The sequence below is a fragment of the Diprion similis genome, chromosome 6 (assembly GCF_021155765.1).
Source record: "Diprion similis isolate iyDipSimi1 chromosome 6, iyDipSimi1.1, whole genome shotgun sequence".
NCBI classification, from domain to species: Eukaryota; Metazoa; Arthropoda; class Insecta; order Hymenoptera; family Diprionidae; genus Diprion; species Diprion similis.
Window position 1 is genome coordinate 3,572,147 of NC_060110.1, and position 23,440 is coordinate 3,595,586.

General features: G+C 38.6%; 1 protein-coding gene across 3 annotated transcripts in view; it reads right to left on the reverse strand.

Annotated features, from left to right (window-relative positions):
* The window catches only part of LOC124406946 (protein expanded-like), a 129,757-nt gene that overhangs the window by 16,397 nt on the left and 89,920 nt on the right, over positions 1-23,440 (reverse strand). For all 3 annotated transcript variants that reach the window (XM_046882675.1, XM_046882674.1, XM_046882673.1), the window contains one exon: positions 5,714-5,793. In XM_046882675.1, coding sequence (XP_046738631.1) covers positions 5,714-5,793 — 80 coding nt within the window. The remainder of the gene's footprint in view (positions 1-5,713; positions 5,794-23,440) is intronic.

Here is a 23,440-nt window from a genome sequence, read left to right on the forward strand (position 1 = left end):
TTTTGCACAACATACAAGGCATCCCACATAAATTCAGAATCTTTTTTTTTTCATCCTTTTCGATGCTTGTGATAATTGGCCAGATGCTGATATACTACTTAATAGAGGTTAATGCAATTCTTTTGAAAAGTGTGGATTCGATCAATTTGGAGTTGTATTTTTGTCTTCGTAAAGTGGCCAAAAAGTACGTATTTGAGATACTTTCCGCAATTTCGGAAAGAATTAGAAGTAAAATAAGCTAACGTGAGATTGTTTTCGTTCAATATCAAGTTCGCTGAATGAAAACTACAAATTTTAGTTATACTTTACTCAAACAAAAGTAATGAAAACAGAACATACATATATATATATATCAATTAAGTGCGATTTCACATAAAATAATATTCATCCAAAGTAAGAAAACTTTATTATCCATCAACTTTTTTCTCATATTAACTAGATACTCTTCTAGATTCATAGATAAATCTAAAACAAAATACAATACCGAAACGGGTAAGATGTGAAGATAAAATTTTTCAAATCATATTTACCGTATTCACAAGTAATACAAAACTTTGTACAAATCGTGATAAGTATCGACGATGAACTGTAGATCGGAAAGTGAAGTGGCTGACAATGAGTTAATGAGGGATTCCTCGTATTGAAGAATGCAAGTATATCATCACCGGAGGTATAATGAGAAATGAAATTATGTTCCCCCGTGCATATACCCTTTATACGAGTGTGAAAAAATGCATAAAGAAAATTAATACCAGGAACCTGGGTTAATTTTACGAATTTGCAATACGTTTATTCTCATTTCTCGCCGATTGGTTTACGCTCCGAAGGGTCGCATCGGGTTCACAAATACCTAGAAAATATACGAACTTGTGAGATGATTGATCCCCTCCAAATCGACAAGTGAAGCTTTGTATCCCCTCACCGAGCGGCAGGTGTCCGGAGAAAATTGGTTATATAAAAGTGGCGGATTGGAACGATGCGGTCCGGGGTGTTTGCATCGAAACATTTCATACGTGAGAACGTAATTTGAAAAGAATAGTTTTTTTTTTTTTTTTTTTCACACATACATATATATATAAATATGTATATGTATTACCCCGTTTCTCAGAATCGAGGCTTCGTGGATCAAGCGACTGGATATCGCTTTACAGCCGCAAACTAATTTCAGTTTGATTGAGCAAAAGGAGATTGAAGTCGGACGTGCCAGCCTACACAGCACGAATGCCAGCCTCGGGCTAGATAACCGGAGGAAGTATTTCTAGCTGAATGCCGAGGACCCGAGTTGGATAGGCATTAAAATCAACGAAACTGCTGTTACCCCGGGGAAAAATAAAGAGTATATATATGCAGGTACAAGCAGTCTATGTGTATCACTAAACAAAAACGAACGGAAGGACGAGGGGATGATGATTGGGGGGGGGGGGGGGGGGGGGGGATAGTTTCTACGGGAATCTTCGAGGTAATCAAAGTCGTGAAAAATACGGTAAAGGCATGTGAACAATAATGAAGAAAAAGGTACAAGATTTTGTTCCCTTTGGCGATGATTTCAGGAATTAGGGTATAAAAGTTTTGCCCTCCGTCTACGGGGGAAAATTTTATTATTTATTAGAGTTGCTAGGAAGTTCTAGTAAAATGTGACTCAAGTGATTATTTACTGTGATTATAGTTGGCGATATTAGGTACGTTTAGTTGGTTATTTTTTTATTACAGTTACAATAATAATTTTCATTTAGTAGTCAGAAGTGTATATTTTTTTTTTTTTTTTTTTTTTTTTTTTTTTTTTTTTTTTTTTTTTTTTTTTTTTTTTTTTTTTTTTTTTTGCGTGAACAAAAATGAAGCTAAAGTTAAGAACTGTACGATAGTAAGAAAATCTTATTGTTAGACTTGGAAAAATTTGAAGAGAAAAAAACAGTGTTCAACGAGAAGGTCCCAAAACACTTTCCTCTCTTGAAAGCACGTCAAAGTTATGTAGCAAGTGAAACTAGTTTTTTGGAACTTTCCCATAATATTGAAGATATACGAGCTAAAATAATTGTAATCGTTGTTAACTACCGAAGTATTATAAGAAAACGAATAAATAAATAATCAAATACATCACAAGTTTTGTTGCAATTCAATCGAAATAGAGACTACAAAGTTTCCAACTTGATAAATATTTTCAAAAGATTTTAACACTGTTTTTGAGTAACAAGATTATTTGTAAATGCAGTGAAAAATAGTTGAACAGTTGAATTCTCACCTTCTATACAATTTCGACGTGCTTTTCATAGAACGAAGAACGTTGAGGAATTCCGTTAGAAATTCTAAACACGTCAAACATTAATTTTTGAAATATCAAAATTTTTTCAATAGCTACAAAAATCAAATAAGAATTGTTCCCTGGTGGGACGAAGCTTAAAATGATGTGAAAAGAGAAAAATGTGAAATATTTGAGAATCTTTCGAGAATTTGAAAAAAAAGTTAAACCCTCAAAAAGGTTCGATTTGCATATATTTATATCTCACAAGTGATACCACGAAAATAATTATTTGAAATAAATACTGAAACTCATTAAAAAATGGGAGTAATCAGAAAACACGCGAAGCTTCTTGTCACAGAATTACAAATTAAAAAAATAACCGACGATAATTTATGATCCTGTAGTCGAAGGATAATTGTAGTGAACTCCGGTAGATGTAGTGTTGCGTTAAGGATGTGTTACAGAGACAGCTCGGGAAAGGACTCTTCAATTCAGACACTGTCGTAAAAAGAAATGAGAGTACCGGATGAAATGGGTATACATTTGGAATAAAAAAGATGGTTGAACACTCGGAGGGATAAAAGTTATTGACTATACACCGTAAACACGGTGGACCGAGGCTGGACTTCCTTTGCGCACAGTAAAATCCAGGTGTAAAATGAACCGCCGCGCCGCCTGCAATGTGTGCCTCGTTAAACTCGATTCCCGTTTAATACGAATTCCGGAATACGAAACTGTACCAGACGTAACAGATAATACCAAGTTGTTGTGATGCTGCCGGGTTTCTAGTCATCGCGTTGAATGCATTTGGTGCGGTAGACTCTTTTCGTTTGAAAGTAATGTTTTGTTTTTCATTTTTGTGAAAAAAAAAAACAACAAAAAAACAACAAAAAAAGGAAAGCCCAAACCGAAGCATATCTCTCGAATCTCTGGGAATTCCAAGTTTTCCCATTTAAATAACATGAAAATACATCATTTTTTACATAGAAAATTCGCCTGGAAATCTATATATAGTGGCTAAGCCATTGACGTTAAAAAAAAAAAAGAAAAATTCAAAAGTTAAACTTTAGCAGAGTATTGAATTCTCTCTCTCTCTCTCTAAAAAAAATAAAAGCAGCTTCTTCGTATCATAAAATGCGACCGAATGACAAAATGTTTGTTTGAAAAATTACCGTCCACCGAATGTGTTTTATTTAAATATAAATGGTAAAAGGATGTGCTCGTGGTCCACTTATTAAAAATATATATCGATAGGTATATACTTCTGTGAGCATTTTTTCTGCCAAGTTGTTAACAAGTTAGGTATATATTCAAGTAGAAGCGATGACAAAAAACAAAAAAAAAAAAAACAACAAAAAAAAAATATCGCTTCCAAAGGAAACACCCTAGCGTAGTCGGTGCAGTGCGCCAAGAAGCATTTTGCTACCCACTCAAAAGTACGTCTTGATCTTTCATTACCATAAATTAGATCCTCTACTCCGAAGGCAAGGATTAAAGTGCCCGATTCATCATCTCCGGAGGCAGCCAGCTAAGATCGTTCGGCGTAGAACGCGTTCAACTCTGTAGAACGAACAGGGAATTTACCTTACACGACGGTGTGGCCAGAAACCGGAGGCTGATGTCTGCCTGCCGGCTCCAGGACGAGGCCGCCCGAAATTCGGTAGCTGAAGATTATGGCATCGTAACTTCCAACGACTTCGTCTAGCCTCCGTTATCGCTGGTCAGGTTATAACACTTATATAACAAACGCCCGTTAGGTCAAGAGCGTGTTTTTTTATTTTATTTATTTAACTGAAGAAGAATCAAACTGCTGGTCAAAGATCATGAAAATGATGATAATATATAAGCCAATAAAGTGTGATAATGACTTGAACTAATCTGTTACGATCGTTATACACCGTTGCGATTCGAGTCAACTTGATGGCCTGCTGCAACGGAGTCATACGAATATATATTCATTCTTCCGTTACTCATGATTATCACCACTACCAAAATTCACAAAAGTTATTCAAATTCGAAGACTACTTCCGTACTAGACGTAGAATCGGGTTGAAAAAGTGGTGAAAACAGAAAAGTTACTTACTTAAAAATAATAACATAAATTTTTTCACGAAAAAATCCACCCTGCCTATGTCAGAATCTGATCAACAACATTAGATTTTGTATAACAATAATAAGTTTTACCGTCGATAAATTATAACGATTCTACGAGTAAAAAAAAAAAAAAAAAAAAAAAAAAAGAAAACCCGAATTAAATTACGGCATGAACTAACATCGTTATATAATAACGAAAAAAAAAATTTCTCATCAATTTTTGCATCATTTCCGTCCAACAGACTGTGAGCTTTGTGTGATCAATACCTGTTTTATTGCACACGAAGCAGGTGGACAGGACAACAGGAAACAGTAACTAATCTACGTAGGTTGATCTGTGCCACACATACTAACAAACGCAAGCCAAACGCAGCCTTTTGAGGCCTGCAGCAGCAATACCGACAAATACAGCAGTACCACAAATGAGTATGTAATAAAAATAAATGAATAAATGTATAAAGAGAAGAAAAAAAAGAGAAAAAAAAAACAACAACAACAACAACACCAACAACAATAATAATAATAATAATAATAATAATGAAGACCGGAGAAACGAGCGAAGATGAGAACCGTAGCGGAGGTATTTTATTAGAATACCGTGGGGGGAAAATCTTGGGTGAAGATGTTTCAATGAGATAAGAACGTAGCGCGGTAGCCTGTGTTACCGAGCGAGTATTTATTGGTTATTGGTGGGCCATCATTAGTGCCTGGCTTACTGGCTCTGGCTGATGCAGGGGAGATTCGGAGATAGCCTGTATGAATGTGTTGCTGGTTGATGCCACGGTGCTGCGGTGTATATCTGCCTCCAGAAACGGCGAGGCTGTAGGAGAGCATGGATGCTACCGAGTTGAGTGGACGTAAAACAGGGACCGCAAATGCCAGGGGGAGGAGGGGGGAGGCGGCTTTTTTTTAACAAGGTTGACGGGCAGCCATTGCATCCGTAAGAAGTAATGCTAATTTTAAGGTGCTCGTATCTTCAATTTTTTCACTCTTGTTTTTCGAATCCTGATTTTTCTTTCACCTAGTTTTCAAACGGTTTTTCATTTTTTACCATTTTTTTCTTCTATTTGAATCATGTGGTTCGCAAAGAAGAACATCTTTTATTATACTTTTCGTTTTGAAGAATCTCGATAAAAAAAAAAAACATCCCGTCATATTTTTTAACATTCAAATGAAACTAAGACGTAAAAATCTAAAATTGATAGAATCTGATTAAAAATATCAAACTTGATTTGATCCGGCGATATTAGCTAAGTCACAGAATTGTAGGATCTTGACGTAAAACTGTAATTACTTCGTCGAAAATTGCATGAGAATTGTACGCTCGTTACAGGTGAAATCACTGAAAATTATCGTGTTAAACATCGAAAATATACTCACGTATGTATGAGAACTTCGCCAATTTTTGGGCGCGTATTTGCTCAGCTTACTTTCAGGGTCCACGAAGAGATACTCGCCGTCTACAACATACCAAAAAAGCAAAGTATAAGAGAAATGAAATATCCATTAATTTTCAAAAATATTAAATATACCTACAGAGTGATTATCTATCGACAGAATGGTCCATCTTTAGCTATGATTTACTGCGCATGCGCTACAATCTGAGAGCAGTTATTTGCCAGGGCAGCCAACCGTCATGAACGTAAGTTCAAAAATTTTTACAGTTGTCACCGACAGCTGTCAAAATGTTTGAGGTTACATACATCGCGGCGACTCGTCATCTGAATTTGTGACTATTGGTAACCCTGACAATAAAGTGCTCTCGAATATTAGCGCATGCGCATGCGCATTAAGCTAAAGCATACGACAGACTATTCTGTCAATAGATAATCACTCTGTATGTGTATCGTGTACATACGTACATACATCGTATTTGTTTGCTGGAAAAATTTATCCAGGTTTGTGTTGCCGGAAACAGTTTCTCGCGGTTATCAATTTCCGATGTTCCACCGATTGAGAAGTGAAAAAAAAATTGTGCGAGAAGAGTTGGCGCAGAGCCGAGCCAAGGGTACGAGGAGGCCTTTCACTCTCAAAGTCCAGTACCCAATATAAAATGCTAAACGCTTCCATTAAATAACCTTTAATTGAAAAATTGCTGCGGCACAATCAAGAAATACCGGAGGAGCCTGCATTTCCCACAAATTGTTATGACCGCGGGTTCGTTCGTTGATTCAGAATTCCCCGAGCTCGTTCCGCGGCGGCGCCGTCTTTACTTAAGAATGAACGGAACGCGCCACCTCGTTACAATACTTGTACCTTAAGTTTCAGGCAAACTGAGCCCCCGTAGTACGAGGTACATACCTACCTATGATCGCACAAAAAGGTACAAATTTTTTACAGTCTCTCTCGGAAACGGTTTCATAGTCCACTCGATATCGTCTGTGGTAAAAGGTTAGGTTAGGTTAGGTTAGGTTAGGTTGGACTCAGTGACGTTATTTGAGATCAAAAATATACACCGTTCAAGGTGGCGCACATAAGTGAGTAAATATTAATTATTTTCAAACTGAGTAGGTCATCGTTTAAAAAGTTACAACTGACTTTTGGATTTTGTTAATTTCAAGGATAAGTGTTATGATTTAACATTTGCTAACGAAGATACTGTGATGTTGAGGTTGATGAAAAGATTGAATCATTGATATGATCAGAGGTTCCGACGTTTTGTAACACGATTTACCGTACGAATCATTATCAATCGATGATTGTGATGTACAATCCTATAAATGACAAGTTTTTAGTAATTTCAGATAATTGTCGCGCAAAAGGGCCTGATAATCAGGTGATGGTTAGTCAAATATAAATGATCAGAGGATCACCGCCATTTTATCTCTTCAACCAAAACTAAACCAACATAGCTTTATAAAGGGGAGTAAATTTACACTGCTAAGTTGTCATTTAAAATATCATGAAACGTGCAATCGCGTATGAAACCGAAATTTTTACAAACGGAAAATTACGAAAAGGCGATGAACTATTTACCTAAGAAATGATAAGAAAATCGTCGAATTCAGGCTACGTTTAATAATCCAAATCACTTGAAAGTCAGTGAGAAGTTGAAGGACCTTAAACGTTTAAGAACGACTTTAAAATCAGTGGACGCCAAGCAACTCCTCGTTATGGTACACTACTTGGACATCAATGATACCTTTAAACGATTAGAAATCATTTGTCATCAATCACTCGAAGTCAAGCTACTTATCAACATTGAGAACCAGTGACGAATGATTCCGAAGTGATTTCCAAACGGACAGCTCCTCGATGAAAGAAGACGTTTCACGATAGACAATCAAGCTTCGGAGTGAGTACCTCCGAACCTCGGCATGGGCAGGATGTATGGAATGATGGAATCTATATTTAGACACCGTCCAGACGTTAACGTTCGCTTAAATTCAAGACATTCACGTGCGCCGGATCACCGGGCATCGTATGTGTTTCTGGAGGTTCTTACGGATTGCCTTCGTTCTCCGTCTGATACGAAGAGAAGATCAGAGTCGAGATGGGGGAGAGACTGGTCTCGGGCGCAAGCAACCGGCACGGCATGCGGCATGGCAGCAGGATGTACAGTGCCCTTCATTCTTCGTGTACTCGACTTTTTGCAGACCGGACTGATGGGCCCAAATACCGATACCTCTAAATGACCAAGAAACAATGAAAGAGACGTGGACACGCGCGTGCGCCCGAGGGTTCCTGCAGCTCGTGAATGAGAGGGCCTAAAACCTGTCCTGCCCACACGAGTCCTACTTGGGCAAACCCTACGACACGTACGACAAGGCGACGTGTTCTGAACTGGAACTGGGCCTTACCATACAGGGAATCGATGGGATCGACGGTCTGACTCGCCGTAATTGTACGCATTGCAATCTCCTAAACAGTGCGAGACTCCGAGCTGCTCGAGTATGAATTGAACGAAATTGGATCTTCTTTATCACGGGAGCTCATGAATAGGAATGCTTAAGACTGTATTAGCCGAAGGAGTGAGTATGGAACTCGGTATATTCTCTTCGGTAGTTGGAATCGAACGATCGAACTGACAAAGAGTCATTGCGATCATCCGACCTCGAATTGTACGAGTAACCTCGTCTTTTTGATGGTCAACATCTCCGGGATCCATATAATCAGATCCATTGCACCTAGAAAAAATGCAGGATGGATTTCTCCAGGTGGTTGGAGCCATAGAATCACTAAGCATTTGTCGTGAGCACTCTTTAGTATTCAGGTCTTATGGTCTCGAGTTTCTCAGAAGGGACACATCGATCGTGTGCCAAGGTGGTGAAATAAAATTGACTTTTAAAAATGTTGAAAAACTATATATACATGAATGAATAACAGATCTATGAGGAACGAAACTTGGGAGCACTGTAGTCTCTTGGAGAATTAAATGAAAACGAGTAGTAAAGATTAGCGTTGACAATAGAGATAATTGAGGTGTCTACTCAGCGTCCAGACGACACTATCGTCGAATTGGACACACGACGAAGATACCAGTTTACCACCTGACGACAGAACATGATGAATTAAACGGAGCTATCGACGCTAGACAAATTGACTTTACTACATTCATTAGACCATATTAAATTCACCTGTCAAGATATAAGCCTAACGGATGAGAAGGGAGGGAAGGCGAACATCATTCCTTATACAAATCACAGATTGTACACGTCACCAATATAACTGACGTGAATTGTCAGGCCCAAAGGTGCAACTTACTCTTTAACTTTCCTTAATGGATCTTATCCAGACAGTGGTTTACGCTCGTTTAATCGACGCTGAATTACGTTCAGTATACCAACTGCCTAAGTAACAGCAATATTTGGTTAACAGGATTACATCAGTCACAATTATGTGTACGTTATAAATTTCCGATGATTACTGATTTTTCTGGAGACAAGTGGCCTCAGGAAATTGACAATTCCTTATTGTTGGTGACGGGGCAACTTGAATACCTATTCTGAAGAGGTGTGAAAAGTATCATAAAGCTTATGATATAATTGTATATATAATTTCCGGCAGGAAAATGAATTCAACATGGCAAAGAACGAAGATAATGCCCCACTTATGACACAATCAGCATCCCCATCCTCAAAATCCAAATGATCCAAACTCCTTAATATCCTGATCGATGTGCAGTGAAGTTACGAGAAGAATATTATGTGCTGAAAATTCGGATACGGTCTGTATGAAGATTATTCCAATTCTCAAATTGAGATATATTGCATATTGCATATTGAATCCATCCGATACGGTATCACATGTGCATTTTTAGTCCACTACTCTACCGCTTCGTCTCAGTTTCAAAAGACAAAATGGCGTATTATCAGAATGTCAGAATGACATATTAACTAGGAGATGAAAAATAAGTGCGAAATGGATTTGGCGCATACATTTCGATCGGCGTGTAGATCTACGGCGTCGAATGTCTAAGTCGACGGCGCGGCGGACCGCATTCCTTAGAGGGAACGGACGAGGAAGGGACGAAGGGATCTGAGCAGGTTGAGCCCAAGAAGAGAGGAGACTGAGAGAGAGACAGACGCGGTCCATCGCCTCAGCCTCTTCCAGAGAGAGGGTGAATTCGGGCATCATCCTATCTGCCAGCTGCCCGACCCAACCGTCAGCTCGCACTAGAAAAGAAGAATAGCCAATTTGGAAGCTATTTGTACACCGCAACGGCGGCGGAGGGCTACCAGGGTTTGAATTGATTCCATTCTATTAAGACCCCACGAATACCGAGATCAAGGTGATCGGACTTTTATAAGGCGATAGGGAAAGAGAGTGGATGAAAAAAAATCTGTCCCGAAGAAAGGGTAACGAAGAAAAAATTTTTCCGTTTCATTCGTTTCGGGGAGAAACCGGCAAATCGTCGATGGAACTTGTACGGTCATTTTTTATTTCCAATTCAGAAAGATGGAAGGAAGTGACTTTTTTGTTCAAAATAAGATGGCGCATATTGATTGTGAGGTTAATTGAACTGAAGTTAGCTAAAGCAACATCTCTTCAACCTACGAAAAATGGGGATATCGCAAATTTCAATTACGATGGCCCAACGATTATTATAACAGCTTCAAAGAGTTTGTATAATGGAATTATTGTTTTGAATGAGGAAAGTGTATAACTAATGACTAATTTCGATAAGCTAGAGCACATTTGGTCTGTAAATAACTTCTAAATCAATCGTCCGAGTCGGATTCTTTACGGAATTTCTCTAGATTTGATCTATGTATATTAGGGTGGCGCAAAAAAACCGTTTCAAGAGCCCACTCCAAAGGACAGCTCAAAAAAAAATTTTAAGAGGTCGCTCCAAATTTAAAAAAATGTCAAAAATCGTCAAAAACTTAAATTAAAAAAAATATATTTTCAGTATTTTGTTTGATTTTTAATTCACGTCGTGGTGTATTGTTATCGATTCTTTCTTACTAAATTAAAGAAAACAAAATTTATGAAATTTTAATTTGAATATTAAAAGGTCGCTCGAAAATATCTAAAGAAATGCACCAAAAAATTGAAAAAAAAAATTATGAGAGACCTTTAAAAATTCAAATTTTGAACTCAAACTTTCGGAAACTTGTTTTTTTTTTTTTATCTATAAAATTATACCGTAACGAGAAAAACCAAAACAAAAAAAATATATTAAAATGACATCAGTCTAAATAACAAACCAAACCACAAGATTATTTTGAAAAATTCTGCAAAGAGATTGAAAATCGTGTACTTTTTTACACATTTTTTAATGGAATTTAATGGGAAAGGATCAAATGGAATAAGGCACCTCTAAGACTTGAGTTGAAAATTTCATACTTCAAGAGAATTTTCAGTTGATGAAAAACTAACGTTTCAATCCTATTGCAGGAAAATAAAAAATCAAATAAAAATTAATAAATACACCTAGAGTTATAGGAACATAGACGTTCATACATATAGGTATAATAACTGTGAATGATTTGACTTTCGTTTTGTCGCAGCATGACTTTACATTATCAAGTAGTCATTTGACAAATATAAGCGCGTGAACTACAACCACCCACAAGTGCTACTACACAATCGGTTAATTTGAATCAACGAAATATTTCACAACAGACGATGTTCGTTTGCTTTAACCGTGTCTGTAAACAGCACACAAGTACAGAAAACATTATGGGATGTTTGCTCGCGCGGTAGCAAGAGGTAGAAACGAAATCATGTTTCGATATTCTCCACACGGTTTTTCCATCCATGGCTGGGTTCTGTCAATATTCACTTCCAAATTCATCTTACAGTTGGTTATACGTAGATTGTCTTACAAGTTTTTAGATTCAAGATTATAATATAGCTTCGATGCTGATACAGAAATTACAGTGTGTTGAATTTTTATAAATACGGAATACTGTGTTCTGAGAGGTGATTTGAAAAAATAATAAGAATAATGGAGAGGAAAGTGCGTTTTTATCGCGTTAAAAATTATCCACTTGTTTTCAATGTGATATTGAATCATATTTTCAAATGTATTATTCTTGTTTTAAAGTTGCCAAAAATTCATTTCAAATTAAACGATTCAGACCAGCTACAGCTAAGGTACATTTATTTTGGTAATATTACTTTCAAGAAATGGAAATAAGAGAGTTTCTTCGGCTTTTGATAATAATTTCAATCGTTTCATTTTTATATTTTCCCATTCTCTTTTTTAGAACAATAATGATTTTCTGCGCTACCTCCGTTAACGAATCGACTCCTTTGTAGTTTTTATGAGCATTAGTGCTTAAATGTCGACTCTTAAAAACTACACAATATTTTCATTTTGACAGGAAGTAGCACAGAAAATTTTTAAAGCAGTGGTTTTGGTGATATAGTATTTATTACCACTTTGTTAATCTTTTTTTTTTTTATTAATTTTTTTATTCGATTTTATCACCTGCACCTGCACCAGAAACATTTTTAGTTTTCTAATAATTATAATAAGTGAATAAATAAATAAACAAATTAATAATTGAATAAATAGATCGTCTGAAAGATTTGATTACATCTTTTCGAACGCTTAAAGACTTCAGATTTACGATGAATTTAAAATAATAATAAATTTTTCTAACGTCACAAACATGGAAAAACTGTACATAATTTTCGTTGAAAGTACAGAAATGAAACATTTATAGTAATATTCCTATTCCATATTCACTTATTGCGTTGTAACTTTTATCTTACGCGAGTGACTGACAATGAGTTAACCGATCAGGATAAAAATATCAGGTAACGAGTGAGAACTGAAGCAATGCTAATTTAAGAAAAAATCTAGCACTCGATATCTGATTCGAATATCCGATTGAAAACTCATCTAAATACCAGAAATAAACGATAAAATTGTAATAAATCTGTGAAACAAGTTCAAAGTAGTATTAAATTGGAAGCCACCTATAATTAAAATTTGTAATTAATTACATTTAAATGTCAATTTACATTTATATTTTATAATTAGTGCGAAACCTAGTACAAGTTAAATTTGTATTTTGTAATTCAGGCCAAACTTATACATATATTGTATTTGAAATTAAGAAAAAAAAAAAAAGAAATTATTTTTGTAATTATTAATTGATTTTAATTCAATTATAATTTTTCGCAGAAACTAAATCTTTATTCAGGATAAAAAAAATTTCAAGTTTAATTAATATCTTGATTCGATCTAGCTCCAATATTTGGTCATAATCGATCATCGCATTGAATCTAAAATTTCTAATATACGAATATTTACAAAAATTTAACGACATGTGGGAACATGCGTGAGTATATTACTGTACAAACCAAATATATCGACATATGAATAAAAATATGATTTGTATTCTACCTTATCGTGATAACAAAATACAAATATAATTCAAATTTTATTTTTTCCCAATTAAAAAATACGATTTTCAATCAACATTTTACTGCCATCATTAATAAACGATATTCGACAAATTACATTCGTCAATTGTAACTTGTGATTGACGGATAAGAATATCGTTCATCACTGTTTCAGAATGCGATGCCGGCCAAATAAACGAAGACTTGATCGCTCACGCGCGCGTTTCGACTCCGTTACTACTTCAACCCAGAATTACGCGTCCGCCCGTTTCGTCCGCGGCGGGAAGCACCTGTGTTACCCGAGGTAGAACCCAACCATTACCCGGGAATGTTGCCCGCAGGCTGCGAACCCCCCCCCCCCCCCCCCCCCCCCCCCGACCCACAGGTTGCCGCGCCTTTACGTAGGCCCCTCCAGACGCACACAGGTGCGTGCCTATAACTCGCGTACCTGCCTACCTCCGTAGGTGTGGAATAGGATAGGAAAGGATAGGAAAGGATAGGATAAGTGCGCGTATGCCTGGTACAACACATGCCGATCCTCGTGCTAATTGGTGGATAGATATTGTTCATTTGATATACATATATGTGAAGAGAGAAATTTCTATTCGTAGTTACTATAGATACTATTTTCGTTATTTATCATGACTGAAGAATATTTTATATTAGTGCTAGGAAAACGATTAAAATGAGTTTCGTGATGATGCGAATGGAGCAATTGGGTCATATTTTTTCTTTATTCGATTGAAGAGAAATTGGGTAACATACATCAAGTTTGAACTTAAAGAGGATTAAGGTTACGAAATATTCTCAATTATCATTGTGAACAAGTGAAAAATGTATATATATATTTGAATATTAGAGATGTTTTTTAATGTAACGAACCAATTAGATGTAACACAATCACGTAAAGTTGGCGACTGAATATTTTGGTTACCCTGTCGCAAAAGTATCTTCGATAACATATCAAATATTCTGGCATTGTCTGAGTTTAAAAGAGAGATTATGATTTTTTCAAAACACAAGTTAACCCGGAATGTCTAAAGATCTGAAAATTTCTACAAGTTTTCATTCGGTGCTGTAACAGAATGTCCACTTTTATTACAACACAGATTAAGGTTTTACGAATTACCTTTTTCTCCTTTCTATGCTGAATTAAACAAATCGATTGTATATTTTATCTCAAATAGGTTTTAACTTAGCAATGTTTTTTGTATAAATTTGTATAATGGGTGTAAAAATAAAAGCTATTCGTTTTTGAAGAGCTCACTCCATATTTCTGATCAACACGTGAGTGAAGGAGTGAGAACGAGAAATGGCGATGGCGGAAATCCTGGATGAATATAACAACTAAGGTCAAGCCTTTACGTATTTAGGTACTACATCGATCGAATGTGTTTTGGTTTAGGCGAGCTGATTCGAATGTTACAGTGCATGACTACTGTATAATAAACATTTATAAATTTAAATAATGCCCAGTGATAATTGATTTAGACATTTCCCTTTTAAGACTTCCCTGATAGACCGATCCTCTGTAAAACATAGTTAAGGAAGTTCGTCACTCGTCAAATACATTTGCATTTTATATGTGAATGAATCCAAGCATGCTGGACGATATCTCTGACCAAGGATTCAACATTTTTCAGCCAAAGAAATGAATTCATCAATAATTGCTTGGTAAAAAACATTACCTAAAAAATGTCGATAAAATTCTCTAGAAAACCGCATCAAGTATCACGATTATTAAAAAATTATTACAAACTTATTAAAAAATTTTCAAAGAAGTTAAAAATCTCGTGTTGAAATTACAAAACTTTTATGTGATTCTTCGACAGCAAGCTTCTTCGTTTGCAGCATAGTGACTTTTAAATTGGATTAACTCATAAACGAAATTCCTCAACATTTTTAACATAGATTTATTCTAATTAAAATTAGACGCTAAGAAGCTTTTGAAAACATTTACATCGTCTCGAGCAAAGTTATGGTGGGGGTGGGGGTGGGGGGGGGGGGGGGGGGGGGAGGGCATCTTAAATCATAATTTCCATGAACGTTGAATCTTACGGATAATTTCAAAAATTTTGTATACAAAAATTTTCTGTCAACGAGCATCTCCGTCAAATCAAATCATTTTTGTGCAGAACGATGAGGTATCAAGTGTCGCCGTATAAACTGCCGTGGCATTTACGCGTCTGGAAAGTATATGCGTTTTTACCAGGCACGTGAGTATCGCGTTACACGCGCACTCAAGCTAGGACAGGACAGAACCTCGAGTATAGAATCGAGTCCCACGTGTGCGGAGGCGAATGGAGATAGCAGAGCCCGAATCACTGGAATACCACATATTACACGGATTCTCGCGTCACGAAGGGTGCTGCAGGCTACTTGATTTGCGAGGGAACCTCTGGAGAGCGAATTAATAGTTCAACCTTAGCCACGCCCTGCGGGAAGAACACATTTGCACCTACCAACATCATGCTGAATGATCTTGCTCGTAATCGTTTTAAAAAAAATTTCAAAACCTCGATAAAAGAAAAGTTTCGTAGTTTTTTTTCTAAATTTTATTTACTGTAGGTACAGTAGGGTGTCGCAAAAAACCGACTATTTTTTTTTTTTCGAGTCTCGTGTGACAAAATGTTAGTTTTTGATGTTTTAAGAGCCTATTCCGAAGGACAGCTAAAAAAAAAAAATTTTAAGAGGTCGCTTCACATTTTTTAAAACGTCAGAAATCGTCAAATCGCACGCGTGTGAGAGCGTGTCTATGGTTATAACCACTCCTTATTGTTATAAGAGAATCACTGTTATGCATACGAATTCGGTGTCTAAACACGTATGATTCAATGCATTTGAATTGAAAAGCTCGGTCGCTTGTACCGAGGAGTCTGCACCGAAATTGGTAGACCTCAGGTACACAGGTAGAGCGATGGAAGATAGAAAACTCGCTCAAGCAGAACGAAGGAGAAATTCTATTATGACGAGGACATTCTGTTATTACAAGGAGATAGTGTAATTATTATAAATTTTGGTAAGTGGATAAAAAATAACAAATAACTTGTATCATCAAGATATTCAGTTACTTACTATCCTGTTCGAGAAGCGAGTCAAAATGATAATATTTCCAATACCTGGATTTCCATACGTCTCTTCCAACTTTGCACAGACTAACGGAATATCAAAATTGAGGAACGTGTCAAGGTGGTGAATTGGAGAGAAAAACTCGTTGTAGTTATTTCCTAACGTCCTTAAAAGGAAGCGTTCGGCATGTAGATGGAGAGCCGACAGGAAAGTAGAATGGGCAATGGGTTCGAGTCTGGTGGTATAAGAGCGTCGAGGCTGTTAGAGTAAAATTATTTTGTCCCGGTGACGAGGGAGGGACCTTGAAAGGACCTCAGAAGACCTCGGCTGGTTGAGATTTTGTCTCGCGCGTCTGGCTAAGTTTTTGCCTTTTTCCATTCTCTCTCAACCGTCGTCGCGACTGCAGCGGTTCCTCACGATGCCCATGCCCATGCCCATGCCCATGCCATGCCATGCCGTCTCGTTTTACTTCTTCATTTGTTTCATCCGATTTTTATATAACCTCCCTACTATTGTCCAGAAATTTTTCAACCTTCCCCCTAAAGTCTGGTTTAATAATTTCCCTTCTGCTCTCCGGCTTCAATTCCAACCTGCAACGTCTCTCGCCGAAGAACCAACGGCACACGCAACGAGGCGACATGGCCACGTGGTATTCGACCCAGCATGACCGCTCACGTGTCGACCGCAAGGGCCCGATACCCCAAACCCTCGCCTCTGAGTCCCCGAGTCACCTTCGAAGGTCCCTCGGGAAACTCCAGGCCCCCGAACGACGTACCATACACATACCTAAACGTAACCCTGCATGGCATGCGGACCTTCGGTATTCGCCCAGCATGAACGCTGCACGCTGTATATATAGGTATGTATGCCCGAGAGTTGCGTCTGCTGCCGGAGCCAAGACACGCCAACGACCAACGACCAGCGGCACCACGCCGCGCCGGTTCGTAGGCAATTCACTTTTGTTCATCTCGCTCTTTTTTACGTAGGTCGTCGGGCCCAACGCGCTGAGGGGCCCAACGGACGCGATGCACGGCTGGACCGCTCAGACGACGGTCGGAGTTCTCGACGACGGTCGGTAGGACGGACACACCTGCCTGCCTGTCGCAAGGGCTCGCGGGGGAAACGTGGGGAAGGGTGGCACCGGCTACCGGGCTTGCCACAGTAAGTCCTATGCCAGCCCTAACATTAGAACTTTCGAGAGGAAAGGAAAGAAAGAGAGAGAGAGGAAAGGAGGGGAAGAGATTGGGAGCAAACCATGCACCGAGCTCTTCGGAGTAAAACCATGCCGCTAGCGATGGGTGCGAGTTGCGAACAATCGCGTTCAAGCTCTTCGGTACTGTGGGATATCGGAAAGAAGGTGTTTTGGATGGATCACGACTTAAGTGAGACGGCTCTGAAGGGTAGAAAATGTATTTCCACAAGGTGGTACAACATACCCTACTTTTTCCCTTGTGATGATGAAAACAGCAAAGAGATTCTCCGTCTTATATTGTAAAGTTTCTAGAATGTGTATGTAAGTAAACTGCAACGTACGTTCAACCAGAGAAACAATTGTTTTAGCAATTTTGGCACTCGAGATTTTAAACTACAGATGTTTAATCAGCATGTAAGAGCCTTTTGTCTTAAAGCATGAAAATGTGAAACACATTCAATGCCGCCGATGGCATTGTTGACTTCAAAATTAAGGGGGGAAACTAGTTTAGACGGATCAAAAAATCGATTTTTTTTTTTTATTGCATAAATTGTTAGTATAACTAGTCAAGAATATGTGGTCAAAATTTGAAAGCAAAATTCGCATTATTTCGGTCGCTCAGGGAGCCTTTTTCGGTTACCTGCCTCAATACCGCTGTACTAAGGAATAATAGAGAGGGAGGCATTTCGGCAGATGTTGTTGTTTGACCTGGGGTAGAACTTTCTCGAACGTTTACGATATTTCGACAGAGCGTCGAATTTGGCTAGTTCAGCTCCGGCTTTCCTACCGACTGTTGTCAAAATGTCAGCGTATCCGAAAGGTTCCCGTGAGTCTACCGAACGACGTAGTAGACCACGTAAGAGATCGTTCCATGGTAATCAACACACGAGGAGTGAGTCGAGTGTCAGTGAAGAAGATGGAAGTGCGAGCGCAAAAAAACTTTCGAGTGCTACGAGCGATAATATAATTGTGAATCCGTCACACTGTTATAGGCTCATCGAATTTTTCACAGTATTTACTGCTTTGTCGGAAATTCTTATTTGTCGACAGTGTAAACAAAATGTGAATTTTCTAGAAACTGGAAAACGTGGCCTTGGGTTCAAGCTCGTTGTCAATTGCCACTGTGGATCGAAACAAATCAATTTAGGTCCTTTACTCAACACTGGATTTGAGATAAATCGTAGGATTGTATTTGTCATGCGGCTCTTAGGTGTTGGCAGACAAGGAATGAATTTATTTTGTAATTATATGGACATCAGCAGTGGTATGGCTGAAGAAACTTACAATGGAATTTGCACTCACATCCACGCCTCTGCGAGAAAAGTGTATGAATTCTGCTGTAAGAAAGCTGTTGAAGAAGAAAAGAAAGAGAACGAGAAACGCGAGAGATCTATTCTGAATTTGAAAGTATCTGGTGATGGAACGTGGAAAAAACGAGGATTCAAATCACTGTTTGGTATTACAACGCTCATCGGATATTACTCCGGAAAAGTCATCGATCTGGTTGTACGAAGCTCTTACTGCCAATCTGTATATATTGGAAAGACAAACCGAAAAATTCAGCAGAATATCTCACATGGAAAGACGATCATGACGAAGAAAATTGCATGAAAACACATGAAGGCTCCGCGGGAAACACGGAGGTAGAATCTGTGAAAATTATGTTCTTGAGATCGGAGGAACTGTATGGTGTAAAATACGGCAATTACATCGGTAATGGAGATTCGAAAACGTTCACAGCAATCCTTAATTTGAATCCCTACGGTGTTGAACTGACAGTTGTCAAAAGTGAACGCATAGGCCATGTTCAGAAGAGGATGGGAACTCGGCTCCGAAACGTCAGGAAAACTAAAAAACTGGGCGAAAAAGGAAAGTTGACGGAGGCTTTGGTGAAAAAGTTCAGCACGTATTATGGCTTAGCGATTCGAGGAAATATAAACAGTGTCACAGACATGAAGAAGGCTGTAATGGCAACTTTTCACCACATGATATCCACAGATGACAATCCACAACACGACAATTGTCCAGAGGGAGAAGATAGTTGGTGCAAGTGGCAGAAAGCTAAAGCACTTGAAACAGAACCTGGACCACACCCTGATCCATTACACCTCGACGTTCAAAAAGAACTTCTTCTGATATACAAAGATTTATCGAGGAACGATTTGCTGACGAGATGTTTAGGCGGTCATACGCAGAACGCGAATGAAAGTTTCAATTCGACCGTTTGGCGATTGGCTCCAAAGCACCTTCATGCTGGCCTAAAAATAGTCGAGGTTGCAGCATTCTTGGCTGCTGCATTATTCAATGAAGGAAATTCGGCCCTTCTAATGGTGATGAACGAATTACAACTCGTAGTTGGCTCGCAGAGCTTCAATTTTGAGCAACTTCTGGGCATTCTAGCTCGAAAAGTTATTGACCAATCGTTCTGAAATTTGGTGTGAACATTCTTTATTCAATTCAAATCTAGATGAACCTAATTCTGGGATTATATGATTATTAAAAATATGTTTTTTTATGCGAAAAAGCTGAAAAAATATGGTATGAAAACATAACATTGTCTTCAAACACCTCAAAAAAATGCAATTTTCAATATTTTTTTACACAATCAGGTTCATATTCTTAGGAAATATGTTGCTAACGAAAAAAAAATTGTGATGATTACAGATGAAAATTGCTACCACAGGAATGCCCACCAGCAAAATACTCCGATGGCAATCGACCATGGACAGCACGATCTAACGACACTATTTCCGGCGGAAATTACTTGAAAAAATTCTTAAGTCTACTTCAAAACATGAATAAAATATTCCCAAATTTAAAAAAAAAATCTATTTATTCCGTCCCTATGTAAAAAATTCACGAAAAACAACAAAATTTCGGCCTCCTAAATCGGTCTCCCCCCATAAACGCCAACTGCAATAACGATGGATCCGATCAATGAAGCTGATGATAGTAGCCAAAATTAGCAACAATTTGAACGAAAATTGTTTCGCGTAAGTAACTCAGTAAGGTTATACGTCAGCAATCCTCTAAAAGTATCAGGTATAGAAAGTTGGATAAAATTGTTTAAATAAAAACGGTAAGTTTGGATGCTAGTTTCAAGTTTATTGCCAATCAAGGTTATGAACCGTTCAGTACTGATAAAGAAACGTGAAGCATAAGTTATCAATGGTAGAATTTACCGCATCACTCACCTCTCCATACTCGTATATCAAGCCACTTCCTTCTGCATACGTGTATGATGCAAAAGTGTGGAGGTAGGCAGCAAAGCATATGCGCGGTATAATAAAAAAGTATGCTGGTACGATCGTGATATCCATAACTTGGTAGTATTATCGAGGGGGGAGAAGAGGTCGGGTATATTGCTCTCCACAGGTATCCCTCGGAGTTATTTCGTGATGTCGTTTTGTTCCTGATAAACCGGCACGATATTTCGTGACAAAAACTATGAGAAGAAGTAGAAGAAGAAGAAGAAGAAGAAGACGGAGGTAAAGTTTCTCGTTTCTCAGAAGGAAACAATGCAGCGTAACTATAATTAGACCCATAATCTTCCCTGATTGCTGCCTCCAGTGAAACTAGCTGTCCGTGGCTTTATGTAAGAACCCGCCCTTTTACGAACACAGCTGTATAATACCCGACCATTATATGCAACCTGGTAGGTACAGACGCTTACCTTTGCACGTGTGCTCTCTGCTGTGTTCTATATATATATATATATATATATGTGTGTGTGTGTGTGTAATGTGAACACGCAGTCGCATCTCTGTGTACATACCATGGACGCATGTTTCCACAATCCACGTACAACAAACGCCTACCGCGTTTTACCACCTTCAAAGGTGGGCAGGTAATCGTTTCGTCGGATGTATAGAAATCCTAGAAATTGACATAATTATGATTTCCTTTTGACCTCCGCCCTCTAACGTCCATCATCGTATACGCACGTTCTTCCAGCAGGGAAACAGTAAATGGAAATGTATCTATGTATAGAAGGGTGAGAATGGCTCGCTCCCCTCGACGAGACCTCCTCTACCAATGAACAGAACAAAAGTAACAGGTTAAAAAACTCTTGAGCTTACCGCGCGAAGGTGTCAAAATGATTTACTGTCACGCTTAAAACATAAGGGAGACCAATTACAGTACAAAGAATATGGGATGTAAGTTATTGTTCTTCAATCCAGATGTAAGAATTTTCGAAAAAGTTCAAAACTATATTTATATATACTACTCCACGTTCGATATTTTCACACCATCTAATGCCAAGGACTATAGAAACCATTTTACAACGCAAGTCGAAGAAATTTGAATTTCTTTATTATTGTCTCCCAAAATCCTCAAGACTTGATCATTTCCGTTTTAGAAGAAATGTAAAAAAAATTAAAATCTCACTGATAATTGTGAGATTAATATTGTCTGTTCATTCGTGAAAAACATGAAGCAAATACAGTTTTAAATAATGTCCGGTATTTAGGCGTTGAGCGAAACATTGTTGCAAAGGATGCAGAATTATCTAGTCGCCAAAGGGTGATTCCGTTTTACGGCGGTAGCTAAATCCGTTGAGCCGTGACCGCCGCCGCGACGCCCCGAGGATCTCCCGTCTCTCAAACATAGCGAATTAACAACGCCTAGAAGCCGGCAATACGCAAAAATTTATAACGAGATTTGCGATAACGCAGAGAACAGACCCTGTACCTTGTTATCAAGATATGTTGTCCGGGGACCACTGACCTCTTAAATTCATAAAGGTAATGCGAGTTGTTAGGAGACCAGAGATCCCGTTGCTGATCAAAGAAAGATAGATCGGTATCCGCACCCTGACGTAACCCCGTGTAAAACCTTAAGATACGTTCAACGATTCATCTCGTAGATTGCTGTAACACAATCAGAGGCATCGCATCCGATTGCGATGGATAAAAAAATACGCAACGGGAACACTAAGGTAGATAAATGGAGTACCTCGCCAGAGGCATGTCATCATTTGTAGAAATGGTAACTCGTGTGGATTGTCCACCAGATGGTGTTGTTCAATGTCAAAGATCGATTGCCCTCGGTTTGACTGTGTAAAAATCACCTTGAACTCTCTGCAAAGAGTGTTCGGTATTGACTCCAAAACTTCCAACACTCCTGAATCCCATATGAGAATATGCAACAAGGATTGCTGCAATGTACGTGCTTGATGAAATCGAGAGTATGTAATCGTTACTGGGCTGATGGATTGTTGTCCATAAGTTGTGACGTTCAATATGATAAACTAAGTGTCTGAAGCAATAAAACTTGATCCAGAGCTGAGAAGAACATATGCTTTCATATTATCTGATGCTAAAGATCCTAAGATCCTCCCTTCAAGACTCCAAATTCTCCTTCGCGGAATTCTCGGATATTTGAAGGAGAGAATGAATAAATTCGACGTGATTCTGGCGCTGGTCTTGGTCCTTCTCCTGGTTCGGGTGATCAGAAAACGTAATCCTATACCACCTGCGGCGAGTGGATAGGACCCAGGACCCACGTGGGCCTGGAAGCACGTGAGCCCTACCTACAGGGACTCATGGCGGTTGGAAAGAGCCAGCGAGCGCACCCACGTCTTCCGATGGAATGCGACTCCATCGCGGAGATGACGCGCCCGTAGACCCAAAGTGCTGGGGGCTTCGTTGACCACAACGAATGAGGAATGCTACCACAACTGACCATTAGCCACCGAGCCCAAAGCCGTCGTCGTCGACGCACGCAAGGAGCAAATCTACGCCCAACTATAGGTCCGCACCTATCTCTTAACTTGAAACAGTGGTAAAACGAAGCCCTCATTATTTCCGATTCTCGAACCAGTGCGTCACTTGAATCGTATAACGTATCCGGAGGGGCGTTGCGCCCTGAATATGAGGATAGGTGAAGATGTAATAGATTATAGATTATGGCTCCGTCTACATTTCCGTCACGACTTAGCCGTGGCCAGACGCAAATGGCCGTTCGTAGTAGGTAATAAAATACCAAAGACTTTACAGTGGATACCTAACGAGATCAGTGCGGATTAACGAAACTTGATCTGC